This window comes from Myotis yumanensis, unplaced genomic scaffold, assembly GCF_028538775.1.
Source record: "Myotis yumanensis isolate MYYU_CA2020_CCGP unplaced genomic scaffold, mMyoYum1.0.hap1 SCAF_6, whole genome shotgun sequence".
NCBI lineage: Eukaryota > Metazoa > Chordata > Mammalia > Chiroptera > Vespertilionidae > Myotis > Myotis yumanensis.
The window spans coordinates 20,286,641-20,302,397 of NW_027223757.1; the positions used below are offsets into that span (position 1 = coordinate 20,286,641).

The following is a 15,757-nucleotide window of genomic DNA, read 5'->3' on the forward strand; positions in this document are numbered from 1 at the left end:
TCCCAGAAAAAAAAAAAAAGGAGAGGTTGGGAGCTTCAGTCACCCGCCAGCCTGAAAACGGCCCTCAGCCCCTCACCCAGACTGGCCAGGCACCCCAGTGGGGATCCCCACCCTGAAGGGGGTGTGACCAGCTGCAAACAGCCATCATCCCCTCATCCAGGCTGGCCAGGCACCCAAGCGGGACTCCCACCCTGATCCGGGACACCAGAGCAAACCAGCCGGCCCCCACCCATGCACCAGGCCTCTATCCTATATAGTAAAAGGGTAATATGCAAACTGACCCTAACAGCAGAAGGACTGGGAATGACTGGTCACTATGACACACACTGACCACCGGGGGGCAGACGCTCAATGCAGGAGCTGCCCTCTGGTGGTCAGGGCGCTCTCACATGGGAGAAGCTCTGCTCAGCCACAAGCCAGACTGATGGCTGCCAGTACAGAGGTGGTGGTGGGAGCCTCTCCTGCCTCCTCAGCAGCGCTAAGGATGTCTGACTGCAGTTTAAGCCTGCTCCCCGCTGGCAAGTGGACATCCTCCGAGGGCTGCTGGGCTGCCAGAGGGATGTCTGATTGCCATCTTAGGCCCAATCCCCCGGGGAGCAGGCCTAAGCCAGCAGGTGGTCATCCCCTGAGGGGTCTCAGACTGCGAGAGGGCACAGGCCGGGCTGAGGGACCCCCCTTCTCCCCCAAGTGTACAAATTTTTGTGCACAGGGCCTCCAGTATTTTAATATTCTCTGCCTTGATGACCTTAACTTCTTCACTTCAGCCATCCTTTTCATGACTCAACACTTGGTTTTGTCATCACACAAAGCTCTCCACTTCATTAGGCTTCATCATCCCATTCTCAGGTGCAATTATCCCCTCTATTTTAAGTTTTCTACCCATTTATTCCCACTGTACCTCCTCTTTAACTTCTTTGGTTTTTCATCCCTTGGCCCTAGCCATTTCTCCCAGCTTATCAGCCCATTTCAGATTTAGTTATGTTCCTCTCTGACCCTGTGAATAATCAGCTTGATTACTCTCTCATCAGTATCTCCAGTTTTCTAAATCTTTTGTCTTATCATAACCCACATGAACATAGCCAACTTGGAACCCCTTTAAAAATAAAATAATTTTTTAATATATTTTTTATTGATTTTAGAGAGAAAGGGAGAAGGATAGAGCAACAGATACACTGCTGAGAGAGACACATCAATCGGCTGCCTTCTGCATGACCACCCCCACCAGGGATTGAGTCCAAAACCCAGGCATGTGCCCTGACTGGGAATCAAACCCGGGACCTCTTGGCTCATGGGTCGATGCTCAACCACTAAACCATACCAGCCAGGTGGGAACCCCTTTAATACTCCATTTCTCCACTATCATACACAGGTTGCAGGTGGCAATTAGAGAAAAACATCAATATATATATATTATTTTGCCATCACAATTGTAAAATCTACAATCTCCACAGGACTGTCAACAGCAATCCACTTACTTGTTTTTAGTAGTCTGCCCCTCCTGGTGCTGGCAGATTCAGTATTTGGTGAGGGCCTGCTTCAAAAGAGTGGACAATGATAGCCAAATTCCCATCACTGTCTCTTTTGCAGCTTTGAGGGCCAACAGAAGGGCATGATTGGAAACATTATCAAAACCATCTTATAATGTAAAGTCTAAAAAGAGGGCCTAGTTTATTTAGTCAAATGTCTAATATGTTATTACTTCTGAGAAAAATATTCTAAATAGGGGTCTAATAAGAACACCCACATACTATTCAGCAAGCAGGCATGCAATTTAATTGTCTTTACTTTAAATGTGGAATTAAGCCACAAATTAGGTATCAAGGATTTAAAACTAAGCAGGTTGAGAAAATTTAATGCATATATAATTATCATCCTTATATCCTGTATTTCATTACCAGGACATATAAATACAAACAATGATGGCATGTGGGTAAGTAAAAGTTATAGCCTATATTCATCTTCTAACTGTTCTGTTCTGTTGACTGTGATGTGAATGTTCCATATTAGGAAGGAACTCCTTTCACTGGGACAAAGTGCTTTGGGCATCCTCAGTCAGAATGTTCACAGTGTGTCTGTCCACAGCCACCATCTACAGACTTAAAAGGGCTTCACTTTAGGGTGCAACCTTGGACCAAACCTTTACTCTTCTACACCCAATAGCTTCACCAGACCTAAGTCCTAAGACTGAGAAAGTGACATACTAGTAGAAGAGATAAAGTCCTTTCTTAACAATGAGGAAAGTGTTAGAGGCTGAATGTTTGTACCCCACCCCCCAAATTCATATATTGAAACCCAATCCTCAATGAGAGAGTATTTGGAGGTGGGGCCTTTGGGGTTGATAGAGAATGAAGGTAGAATCCTCATGAATGGGATTATATAAAGGAGGCTTCAGAGAACACCCTGACCCATCCACCATCTGAGGAAACAACAAGAAGGCACTGTATGAACCAGGAAGTGGGCCCTCACCAGACACCGAATCTGCTGGCACATTGATCTTGAACTTCCCAGCCTCCTAAGCTATAAGATGTACATGTCTGTTCTTTATAAGCCATCAGGTACTTTGTTAGAAAAGGCGAAACTAACTAAGACAAAAGTCTATGGGTTAAGTCTGTGAATTGTCAGGACTGGTTAATTTTTCTCTCTTTAATTTACCTATATAACTGAAAAGCCCTTAAGTTCCTTGAATTATCATGAGTCATTATAGAACTCGAATGCTCCTACTTAGTATCTTGGGAAATTCCTGGAGCAGAAACAATCTCTACACATTTCTGATGTCAGGCAAACACCTCCATAGGGTCCTGGCTGGTTAAATATAACCACCCATGTCAGGCTGGACCCCATCTCCTTTTTATCCCCCAATAACCCAACAATAGGGCAAGAAACATCTTCACCCCACATAGCTATCAAAGTCTGTTCCACAAGGCAAATACTCTCTGGAACCTATAAACAAGTACATATGGGTACTCTTGAGATTCCTTCCAATAGCCTCCTTCCCTGCTTTGCAGGCATACTTAATTCCTAGCAGACAGGTAAGTTCAAGAGCTAAAAATTCAATATGAAAGCTTTTAAATCAATTCTCTCTGTTTCTAACAATTAACATAGGATAAAGCATTTCATTATGTCTGCTTATAATGTAAGTGAAAAAGCAGACACACAATGGCATAAAGTTATAGGTGATTCACCCTACACACGTTTTCAATATTTACCAAATTTATATGATGAACACAGAATCCTATCTAATAAAGAGGGAATATGCTAATTGACCCTCGCACTGTCGCAAAGATGGCAGCACAAAGCCAATAAGAAGGGAATATGCTAATTGCCTGCAAAGCCCTCAAAGATGACGGCGCCCACGGACAACAAGGAGGGAATATGCTAACTGACTGCCATGCCCTCAAAGATGGCAACGCCCACAGCCAATAAAAGGGGAATATGCTAATTGACTGCCATGCCCACAAAGATGGCGGTGCCCAGTCCCCTCAGCCCCGCCAGGGTCGGCTGGAGGAACAGGTAACCAGGGTCAGCCGAGGCTTGCGCTGCCGGCAGTGGCAGCAGCAGAGGTGTGATGGGAGCATCGCCTTCCCCTGATTGCTGGGTCGCCTCCCACCCCTGAGGGCTCCCAGACTATGAGAGAGGGCAGGTTGGGCTGAGGGACACCCGCCCCCCCCGTGCACGAATTTCGTGCACCGGGCCTCTAGTGTCATAATAAAAACAAATGTTGTTTTAAAGCTAAATTTTACACTTATAAAAAAAATTACAGTATTTTTCTAAGACAATATAGATAAACCTGAAATTTCACTTACTTTCTGCTCAGGGCTTTCCTGAAACGAAAGTCCAAAGTAGTCTTTCTCCAAGAGGTTGAGATGTTCACACACTTTGTCAAATAATACTTGTCCCTTGGCACGTTTCTGAGGAAAAAGAAATAGTATCTTTACTTTTCAAGCAACAAGATTCCATGAGTACTATAAATAAAGGGCATCATGTTAAATAACATTATTTAGCTTAAAGTAGTATATTTGTTTTCTGACCTTTTATAGCAATACAAAGCATAAATTCTAAAATGAATGCATGATCAGACAGAAGCTCTGTGTTTTACTGCTGCTCTATATAAATGTAAAAGGATAAAAAGTAAAGTACTAAGAGTTCATTTATTTTTAAAATGTATAAAAATATGCCCAAATTGATTCTCTCAGTTCCTCAACATGGCTCATGTCATATCTACAAGGTATACTTCCCTCCAGGAAAATCATTAGCGTTACTACTCTATGTATCCTAACACAATTTATCCTATCAGATGGGCTGGGCTGTAGGTGTGATTTCTGTTCTGTGATATTTGCAGAATAGAAATTTTTTCTCATTATAAGATATGCTCTTTCTCAAGAATGATACAGCATTCACTCTTTAGAGCAAAGTTTTAAAATATTATGTAATGAAACCAGGACAATGAACCAGCTGCCCCTATGGATTTAACATATTTTTGTCTTTTGTGTTTTGTTTTTTAATTTAAGAAGCTGCTATCAACAGAGATGTAAAGGCCTTTGATAGCCACAGAAGAAAAGCTCATTGTCTAATCAATGGCAAAACATAAAGGGTGACTCATTTCCAATTAAGATGCACACCCCTGGGAATGCCCAACTGCTAGGTCAGGTCGAAGGCCTCCTGCCGCTGCAATGATGTAAGCAGCTACTGGACTGCAAGTGAAAAATGAACAAGCCATCATACTTTTTCATCCTTGAGATGAATGTCCTCCCACTATAAAAATGTATGCTTGTAAATACATCCAGTGTGTGAAAATTAATGTTTCCCACACATGTATCTATAAAAATACAGTAAGATATAAAAGACATAATTTCAAGTTAGTATGACTGTGATAAGGAGTTTCAAAAGATAGTTTTCACAGAAACTCAATTCAAGGGCTTGTTTCTCGCTGCTAACCTTTTCTTCCTCCTCCTTGTGGGAGCAGAGGTAAGAAATTCATGCCTGAAAGGCTTGCAAAGGAGAATTTGAAACTTTTATTATTAAACCTTTTATAGTAACACTAGTGTTTCGATGCACGGATTCATGCACATTGAAAGGAAATTAATTAGAAGAAATATTCTAATATTGCCATTCGCCCTTTCTCTATAATAGAAGTATCAACCAAAGTCACGATCGACAATGACAGATCGAAACACACATGTGCAATTGGCGCCAGCAAGAGCTTTATATGTATTTTGCATGTGTGAATCAACTTAGCCTTTTATATATATAGAATAAGCTTGCTTAATTAGACCTGCTTTCTGATTTAGCTAAACTATTTCCAGCCCAGTGAAGCACCCCAACTTCTCCTTCAAGTAATTGTCAGCAACACAGCAGTAAATATTAACACGAAGCAGATTATTATTATAGATCATGAAGGGAGAACAAAGGGTAAAATATTTAACTGCAGCAGTATTTGACTATATCCTGCGCAGTGAGAAAATCCAAAGTCATTTTCAAGGTCGACCATTTCTTACTTCTTTTCAGTCAGGTCAAGTTTCTAAACGTTCTAAATCTCCGTTTTCCAGCTAATGAAAAGAAAATAGAATTCTAAAGAGTCTCCTATCTACCTAATCCAGGACTTCTGTGAGGATCAAATGAGATGAGGCACGTGAAAATGCTTCACAAACATTTCGTTAAACTGTAAAATGTTTGCACCTGGCTATAAAGCAAGTTGGGTTCCTGGGCTGAAGAAACTCCAAGGAGGCTAGTTGCTAGGAAGAGGAAGCCAGGTGTTGCTACATGATGTCATTACCCGGCACCCACAGCAACCGTTTCTGGACTGGGCTGGACTGTGGGCTACATTTTGCGCCATGAGGTCGTGGCAGTGTTGGCTGTGATTTGGTGGGGTGTCGCTCCGGGGTGGTGGTGGGGCCTGTGTCTCACTTGGGGGAAGCCGAATGTTGGTTTGTCGGCGCCATGTCTGTGGTGCCATTTATTTTTAAATGGCCAGTGTGAGCCATGGCAGCTCCTGCATTGAGCATCCCACTCCTGGTGGTCAGTGTGTGTCATAGCTACCGGTCGAATGGATGGACACTTAGCCTTTTATATATATATAGATTTCTTTAAAAAAATAGATTATATCAAAAGTAGAGGAAAGAGGAAGAAAGCCACAGATTACATTATCTCGAGATCCAGAAAATTATATTACTAAATATATTTAAGACAGATATGTTTTTACTAGAGGCCCGGTGCACAGATTCGTGCACCTGTGGGGTACCTCGGCCTGGCCTGTGGACATCCCTCGAGGGTCCCCAGATTGCAAGAAGGTGCAGGCCAGGCTGAGGGACCCCATCGTGCACAATCAGGGCCGGGGAGGGATCGAGGGAGAGCCCCAGGGCATGTCCAGCCCATCTCACCCAGTCCCGACCGGCAGGACCCCAGCAGCAAGCTAACCTACCAGTTGGAGTCTGCCCCCTGGTGGTCAGTGAGCACCATAGCGACTGGTCGAACAGTCAAACGGTCAGACACCTAGTATATTAGGCTTTTATTATATAGGATATGTCCACATATTTAAAGTGCATACAATTTATAGAAAAGTAAATAACAGTATTGGGATCTGGATTCCAAAAACCGAAGTTCTGATTGCATTTCCATTATTTGCATCAGGGATGGGAAACCTTTTTTCTGCCAAGGGCTATTTGGATATTGATAACATCATTCATATGCCATACAAAATTATCAATTTAAAAAGTAGCCTGCTATATTTGGTAACACTTAATTAACTTACGCCTAGTACAGTGATGGCGAACTTACGACACGCGTGTCAGAGGTGACACACAAACTCATTTTTTTGGTTGATTTTTCTTTGTTAAATGGCATTTAAATATATAAAATAAATATCAAAAATATAAGCCTTTGTTTTACTATGGTTGCAAATATCAAAAAATTTCTATATGTGACACGGCACCAGAGTTAAGTTAGGGTTTTTCAAAATGCTGACACGCCGAGCTCAAAAGGTTCGCCATCACTGGCCTAGTACCTTGGCAAAGCCAGACCAAATGATTCTGAGGGCCTTATATGGCCCGAGGGCTGGACATTCCCCACCCATGATTTACAAGCTATGTGACCAGGGACAAGACACAATTTCCAACTGCCTCAATCTGCACATTCATGAAAGGAGGATAAGGAATCTACCACAAAGGGTGTGGTGAGAACTAAATGAGTTGTAATACATACAGAACCTAGAACACTGTGTGGCAAATACTAAGTGCTTAATCAATATTGGCTCCTATTACTTATAAGCTATGGGTTTTATAACATGAAAAATGACTAATTTCATTTATATGAAATTTTGCTTTAAGCTTTTAAAATGAAAGGTTCTGAATTTTACTATTTGATCTACATGCAATTATTAATCTATATAATTGAAACCCTGAGTTTAGAAGTATTTTAAATTAATTTTGTGAGAAGGTGGCTCAAATCATGACAGTTACTTTCTTAAATGTGCAGTAAGATCCACTGTCTCTTCTTTATAGGATCCGGGAGTAGATGTGAGATTTGGTTGCAAATAATAACAAACAATATTTTAAAGGTAATCAATAATCTACGATAGAATTTGCTTTCTCTCACATTAATTTCAACAACATTGCTCACTCCTGAATCTCCAGTGAGAAGACTGCCCAACACAAGTGCTAGAAAACAAAACAAAACTGTTGAATTAACTAAAAAAACTGTACGTAACATACTTTAAATGAGGTGACATTTAACCCACTGAGGCTCCTAATGACTGCCCATAACTATAATTTCAGCTCCAGCTGTGTATTTAGGAACTTTACTTATCTGAGATGATAAAGGGAGCAAACTATTATAGCTCCTGCCACATTTATCTACTTAGGTATCACCCACTATGCATTTATTAAGAAGTATAAATGAGTCACAGGGAACATTTTATCTACTATAAGCCATACTAACAACTCAATGGAAGCTTATAAGAAGTTGATCTTTAATCAGAGTTCTCAAATAAACTTATCATTTCTATGAAACCTGACTATAAATGACAACTACTTTCAAATAAGCCAACTGCTGAAATTAAGCAGCTGCAGGCATCGTGAAGAAATGTGACAGTTTAAAGGAGATTCATACTATTTCATTTGGTTATAATGCCATTTGAAATTAGGGTAAAAAGACATTTAAGACAACTGATGTCTTAAAATTTAAACAGCAGTTCAAAGAAACATTCCAACATTGCTGTAAAGTCAATTTTTGTTAACAAATCATACTTTCTCACTGGTTTCTGTTTCAAAAATAGAAACATGCTCTCATGCACAGAATTCCCCTAAAAGATTAAGAGGAAAACATACCCAGAACACACCACCTCAACACAATGTGGTGTTGGTAGAATGGGCCGCACAGTGCGGCATCAGTGTGAGCTGGTGTCAGACTCAGTCCCTCCCTCATTCAACATTGTATAAGCACCTTACTGTTTACTAGAAGAATGTGACAGTGAACAAACCACTTACTTAGTGGCCTTAATAAAGTGTAAAGTGAGATCACAGCTGTCTCACAGCACACTGTGAGGGTCAGATTAAACCAATAAAATAGTATATGTCCAAGTGCCAAACTAAGTGTCTTAATCACAGCTGAATTTCATTCCCAACTGTTCTGTCACTAGCCTACAATTAAAAAATGCCAAAACTTCTTCTAGACGCTCAGATTGCTTCTCTACTATTCTCTCCTTCCCTCTCCAGGAAATAGCTATTTTAAATGCTTGATAAGATCTTAACTGCACACACATATCATTTAAGCTTACATTCAGCATCTCCACCCTCAATGAAGTCTGGCTGGAAAGACAAAAACTGCAACAATACTGTGAGGCATGTGCTGAAAGATGAATGTACAAAGTGCTATGGGAACACCAAGAATGGAATGAGAATGTGAGAAAAATCATAGTTTCAATAAGACTGTGACATCTGAAAAGAATCTTAGAAGGATATTATTTTTTTTAAGGCAGATAAACAGCATATTCAAAAGAACTTAATTTTCACTTTGGATGTTTAAAGTTTGACACAGTCGATTTTTATTTCAAAGATACTGTAGGATACAATAAGATGAAAAAAGTAACTCATCTATAATGGACAAGCCATGCAATATAACTAATAGATATATTGTCCTACTGTTGGATGTCCACAGGGCTTGCCAGTCTAAAAAGCTCAAAATATACTGATCCAATACCTAATATGTATCAGTTCCTATGGCAAGATATTGGGGAAACAATAATAAATAAGATATACATTCAATTGGACAAGACAGAAAATAAACAGGAAGCATCTCCCTACCTGAAGTAGTTAATAGGACAGAAGTCCTATTAACCTACCACTTTGGACATAACTAGGTACCTTGTCCAACTGATCGAAAGACAAATGATCAGTGGTCTATGAGATAGTTCTACCCAAATATAATGTCCTAATATGGGGATAAGATTACCAGATACGTCTTCCAGCATAGAGTTTAAATACAAGACACACACACACACACACACACACACACACACACACACACAGTCATAGAGCAGAGTAGTACAAACACAAAGAGAAAGACAATGAGAAGCAGTAAGCAAAAGCCAAGGGTATCAGGAAGCAGACTTGTATTCACCAAAGTATGTCCCATTGGTCCCACGAGATACTCCATATTTATACCCACATCCCCAAAAAGGAGAGCAGAGTGGGACAAGAAAATTTCTGCTTACCATATACAACTACTAAGCATCAAAACTCGTATTTGCATATAAGATACCCTGAGAAGTTTTATGATGATGCAAAAAACTTGTGTCTTATCATTCAAACTGATGCTTCTCAAAATTATTTGGCTAAAACCCCCCACTATCTTTCTCAAGACTGAGACTGGTTTAATGAAATATAGAATAATCTACCAACCCAACTTCTGGAATGAAAGTTTCAGAAGAGGGAACTGGGGGTCCAGAATGAGTCACCCCAAGGTATGCCTCTGTGGTATGCAGACTAGTTGGTGCTAAGGGCAACTTTAGCCACAGGCTCAAGCATAAACTTCACCCTTATGCCTAGAATTTGAATTAGAGAACTTAACCATAAACAAGGTTATCAGGGATAAACTTTCCTGACATACCTATATGCCAGGGCAAACTTACTAAACATCTGCTCTCTTATCATCCTTCAATGGCCTTTGAAGTCCTTCAAGGTGCATTGCCTCCTCCCTAGCTCAGGATGTCTCATATACTTCAATCCCCTTTCTGTCTCTGAACCTCTCCTACATGTGGGGTCTCTGAGTCTCAAGTATTCAGAGTTCCCATACATATACATGCTTTAAATTTGGTTATTTTCTCTTGCTAAATGAAAATAAATAAGTAAAACACTTATTAATTTATTCCACAGAATTACTACTCAATAGAGCATAGCTCAAAAAAGGAGGTAGCAAATTATGATGATCTGGCCCTCAAGCAGATTTGGGGACTGGCATTAACATTATCTTTTTTATTCAAAAATGTCAAGAAAAGTAATTCAGTCTAAACTGGCACAGGATTGGATGTGCCCAGCTGTCTGGGAGAAGCAAATGATTTCCATAGATAAAATCTCAACAAATATAATTAAAAAACCAAACACAAGGAAACCAGTTGCTATTATTGACAGTTAGACACAGTATCAGAATCAGATCTTCAGATTGTAGATGATAAAAATTACCTATCAAGTATAGAACACAAAATATATGTCTAATATGTTTAAAGAAATAAATGAAATTTTAAAATATCAGCAAGGGAAAAGAAACTATCAAAAAAGCGGATTCTGAAAAGAATAAAACAGAACATTTAGAAATAAAAACTGTAATAATTAAATTATAATATAAATGGACAGGGTTTGACACAGCTAAAGAGATAGGCAGTGAACTGAAAGATAGATATGAAAAAACTCCCCAGAATGCACAGAAACACAAATATATGAAAAATATTAAAGAATTTTACCAACATGGAAGACAGAATAATAAGGTTTACATATATCACATTAGAATTTTAGATGAATAGAAAGAATAAGGGAGAGGCAATATTAAAAGACAATGGTTGATAAATACTAAATTTTTCAAATTAAGGAAACTGAATGGTTCAGTAGAACCAATCTACAATCACTTTATTCCATTAATTGATTATACTCATTAACATTCAAAAGGTTTTAACATGTATTATTTGAAAACAATGAGAGGGCTTTGTTTCTGAAAATGATTTGCTACAGAAACCAGAAAGATTTTTTAAAAATTACTATTCAAAAAGGCATGCAAGAAATCATTGCTTTTCATAAAACAGAAAGAGAAAAGCCCTTTAAAGAGAGACAATGTTCAGATGAAACTGTAAGAGAATGACTAGAAATAAGAAAGGATTGTAAAAAACATTACAATTATATTTAAAGAACAAAAATGTATTGATACTCTGAAAAGCTTCATGATGATATAAAGGATAAGCTTGAGAAAATCAACAGAAAAAGAGGAAGAGAACAATAAATCAGAAAACAACTTCAGATGAAATGATAAGAGAATGACTAAAAATAAGCATTGTAAAAAAAATTAAAAATTACATTAAAAGAAAATCCATTGGTACCCCAAAAGTCTTCATCATGATGTAAAAAATAAACTTGAGAAGATCAAGAGAAAGAGGAAGAGAATATACCAGTAGAAAACAACTTACTACTTTTAGAATCAATTAAACATAAAAATGCATAGAGAATATTTGAGACAGATTTTTTTTTTAAGTCATTATGCAGTTAGTCACAGTGATATACATAAAAGCCACTGCAAATTACAAAGGGCATACCCCAAGGTACTGTCTCACCTGATTCAAATAAATAAAAGAATAAAGCCATCAAGACAAGAGGGAAGGAAACATGAGCTAGGAAAATATATATAACAGAAAACCCAAAGAAGTTACTCAAGAAAAAACCTAAAACTGATCTGCTTTTGGAAACTAATTGAAAAAGACAAACAAAATGGCATATTTCTTCTTAGCTCATAAAGCAGTGGTTCTCAACCTTCTGGCCCTTTAAAAACAGTTCCTCATGTTGTGACCCAACCATAAATTATTTTCGTTGCTACTTCATAAATGTAATGTTGCTACTGTTATGAATCATAATGTAAATATCTGATATGCAGGATGGTCTTAGGAGACCCCTGTGAAAAGGTCGTTCGACCGCCAAAGGGGTCACGACCCATAGGTTGAGAACCGCTGTCATAAAGTATATCAGATTATCAGAAGATATATTAAATGCTATATATTAAATGTTCCAAGTTATTGCTTTTTATAAGTACTAATCTGCAATCAAACTTGCCTACCTATGCCTGGCAGAAATATGACCCAAGGTTCACAACTTCTTTTTTGCCTTCACACTGCTCACAACACCCTCCGTAAATAGTAATTCTCGTAACTTGGGGAGAGGAACCAAGACACAACTGATAGTGAAATCCAAGAGTGCTAGCCCTACCTCTTAAAAGCTGTGTAGTCTCAGACAAGTTATTTAACTTTGCCTCAGTTTCCTCCCTTTAAAATAAAAGCACTTATCTTATAATGGTGATAAGAGAAATAAAAGTGTATTTTACTTAAAATGTTTGGCACATTACATGCTTTCATTAAAAGGCAGCTGAAATCAGGACCTTTCTGAGCTGCTCTAAAAATAAAAATTGATTTCAAATATGATTAAAGAACTTTCACAATTATGTCATCCAATCTCATTTCACAAATGAGGAAACTGAAGTTATACAGAGTTTATATGATCTAACTTTTCAGTCTGATTTCTTGGATTTCTTTTAAAGAACTGAATTCTTATTTTCTCCTATTATCATTGTTTTGATTTGTTTATAAACAACTTAAATTCTATTGTATGAAAATCATACAAATATACATTTGTTGAATACACATATTTTACACTGAAGATACCAGTACATGTAGCTGCTCCCTAGCTGTTATAGCAATTTGGGGGTAATAACTCAGATAAAGAGGATTCCTGATTTGCCAAGAAATACTCTAAATTTCTTTTTTACCAAGATTTATTCCCAACTGCTGAAACCCTATCTCTAGACAAATCTCTCAATACTCCTTCCCAATGAGGCCTATTCCAATCTCCAAATATTCATCTTTCTCCATCAACCACTTCACTTCACATCTATGCTACTTACTCTTACATTCTACTCCTTGAGATTCATTACTTTTGGAGACTGAGTTTTTTAAGCAAAAGTATGCCTCCTATGGCAGCATCTCATTGAGTAACTAGCTCACAAGTAGGCCAAGATATCTGCCGGGTAGAATGGCTCAGTGCTATGAAGTTGGCACTGAGTCAAGTCTAGAATTCAGGCCTTCTGAATTGTATTCCTATGCAATCTGCAAGATCTAGCTCATGGACTACCAACCCAAAGATATTCAAGGAACTACACCAAACACACACTGCCAAATAGATTCTGGAGAAGAACAGCCACAGACCTACATTTTATTTTCACAATTCTACATTGTACTTAATCTCTTCCTTAGTAATACAGAGCATTTCCAAATACGTCTTGGGAAGTAGAGGAATGACAAAAGCAGAAAAGCCAATCTGCCCCTTGGTCCTGCGAGCAGGCCATGTCCCACCTTCATGCAGAAGATACAGTGGGGTTTTCCTTCACTAAGACAGCCGTTTCACTGTTACTTTCCTCCTGTGATCTGAAGCATGCCTTTGCTTTGTATCCCTTCTTAGGCAGATCTTTATATAGTACAACCTGTGGAAATCTCCATTCTGGTAATGTAATTAAACAATTAAAACCATGCAACTGTTAGGCAAACTTGCCTAGTACACTTCAAAGAGAAATCTTACTTTCTATATTGAATGCCAATAAGCTTTACAATCTGTCTCCAACACTCCCCCGCTGCCCCCCACCCCGCCTCTCCCTAACCCCATTTACACCATTGAGCAGCAATATAAAATCAATGGGTTAAAAACGTAAAAAAAAAGTCCTTTGATCTTACTTTTCAGATATCAGATTGTTTTTCCTTAAAAATATTGCATAAAATGATGGAAGGAAACTTGACTTAGGGTGGTGAACACGGAAATATTATAGAATTGTACCTCTGAAACCTATATAATTTTATTAACCAACTAGAGGCCCGATGCATGAAATTTGTGCACTTGGGGGGGGGGGGGGGGGGTGTCCCTCAACCCAGCCTGCACCCTCTCCAATCTGGGACCCCTCGGGGGAAGTCTGACTGCCAGTGGGATCAGGCCTAAACCGGCAGTCGGACATCCCTCTCACAATCCGGGACTGCTGGCTCCCAATCGCTCACCTGCCTGCCTGTCTGATTGCCCCTAACCGCTTCTGCCTGACGGCCTGATCACCCCTTAACCACTCCCCTGCCAGCCTGATCGATGCCTAACTGCTTCTTGCTGGCCCGATTGCCCCCAACTGCCCTCCCCTGCCAGCCTGGTCATCCCTAATTGCCCTCCCCTGCCAGCCTGGTTGTCCCCAACTGCCCTCCCCTGTAGGCCTGGTCGCCCCTAACTGCCCTCCCCTGCCGGCCTGGTCAAACCTAACTGCCCTCCCCTGCAGGCCCAGTTGCCCCCAATTGCCCTCCCCTGCTGGCCTGTTTGCCCCCAACTGCCCTCCCCTGCCGGCTATCTTGACCACATGGGGGCAACCATCTTGTGCGAGGATGTGACGGTCAATTTGCATATTACCTCTTTATTATATAGGATGTCACCCCAATAAGTTCAAGTAAAAATATAAAAGGTTGCATAATACATTAGAGATATCCAAAGGAGAGAGACAAAACAAGACAATCTACATGACTTTAAAGTATATTATTCAAGGATTAAAAGACTAGCTTTGGGGAACATTAAAAAAAAAAAAAAAAAGACAAAGCAATCTACAGCAGATCCAGCTGAAGAAAGGCAGTCTGGAATCTGAGACGCTGAGGAAAGTCCCCTGTGCCTGTGCTGTTATTTGTGGCATTCATTATTTAAGCCAAAACATGACATTTCTGGAGGCCTCTCAACTTGAAGGAATTTGCGCAACTGCTTACCCAGCAGAATGCAGTCGACGCCACACACCACTGGTGTTTTATAAAACTCCATCACTGTCTCCGTGTAGGTTCTTCCACACTGCAGTTATTGTTTCCCAAGGAAACAATTCTGGGAAGTACACAATGCAATCCATACATTACAGCCCCGGAACTATGTAGTTTGTGCTAGTTCTAAACTACACTATGCAAATATGAAAGGCCAAGGAAAGAAAGGTATGTAAAGAGCAAACATAACTGATACATTGTCATGGAGGATGGAGGAAATCAAAGAAAACCATACAGAAGGAAAAGAGTGTCTCTAATAGGTTAAGGCCATCATTTATCAGATCATTATTTTCCTACTAATCTGAGTGAGCTGTCAACACAACTGTGTTCCAAAATTCACTCAAACCCCAACATAAAGGAAGAAACCACGTCCAATGATTTAAACTGTATTTGTTAAAAATGTAATTCCAGAAGTCAATGAGTCATTTATAGTAAAGGAAGATTTTAAGTAAAGTTTTCCTGATTATTACTATGAATTAATTTTTTAAAGTTTTTCAAATTATACTAAGAAAAATATATGTGTATATTATATATAAAATATATAAACATGTAGAAATAATATAAATGGATATATACAGGCAATAAAATAAATGGATATATACAGACACAATACATGTGCATATATACACATATGTATCTTCTTTTTTTTGAGATGAAAAATTCTCACACTTATTTATTAGTGATCAGGCAAAC

The 15,757-nt window shown here is 39.2% G+C and overlaps 1 protein-coding gene across 17 annotated transcripts in view; it reads right to left on the reverse strand.

The window, feature by feature from the left end:
• EPB41L2 (erythrocyte membrane protein band 4.1 like 2) overlaps positions 1-15,757 on the reverse strand; it is a 192,553-nt gene that overhangs the window by 70,782 nt on the left and 106,014 nt on the right. For all 17 annotated transcript variants that reach the window (XM_070417691.1, XM_070417689.1, XM_070417685.1 and 14 more), the window contains exon 4: positions 3,804-3,908. In XM_070417691.1, the coding sequence (XP_070273792.1) occupies positions 3,804-3,908 (105 nt within the window). The remainder of the gene's footprint in view (positions 1-3,803; positions 3,909-15,757) is intronic.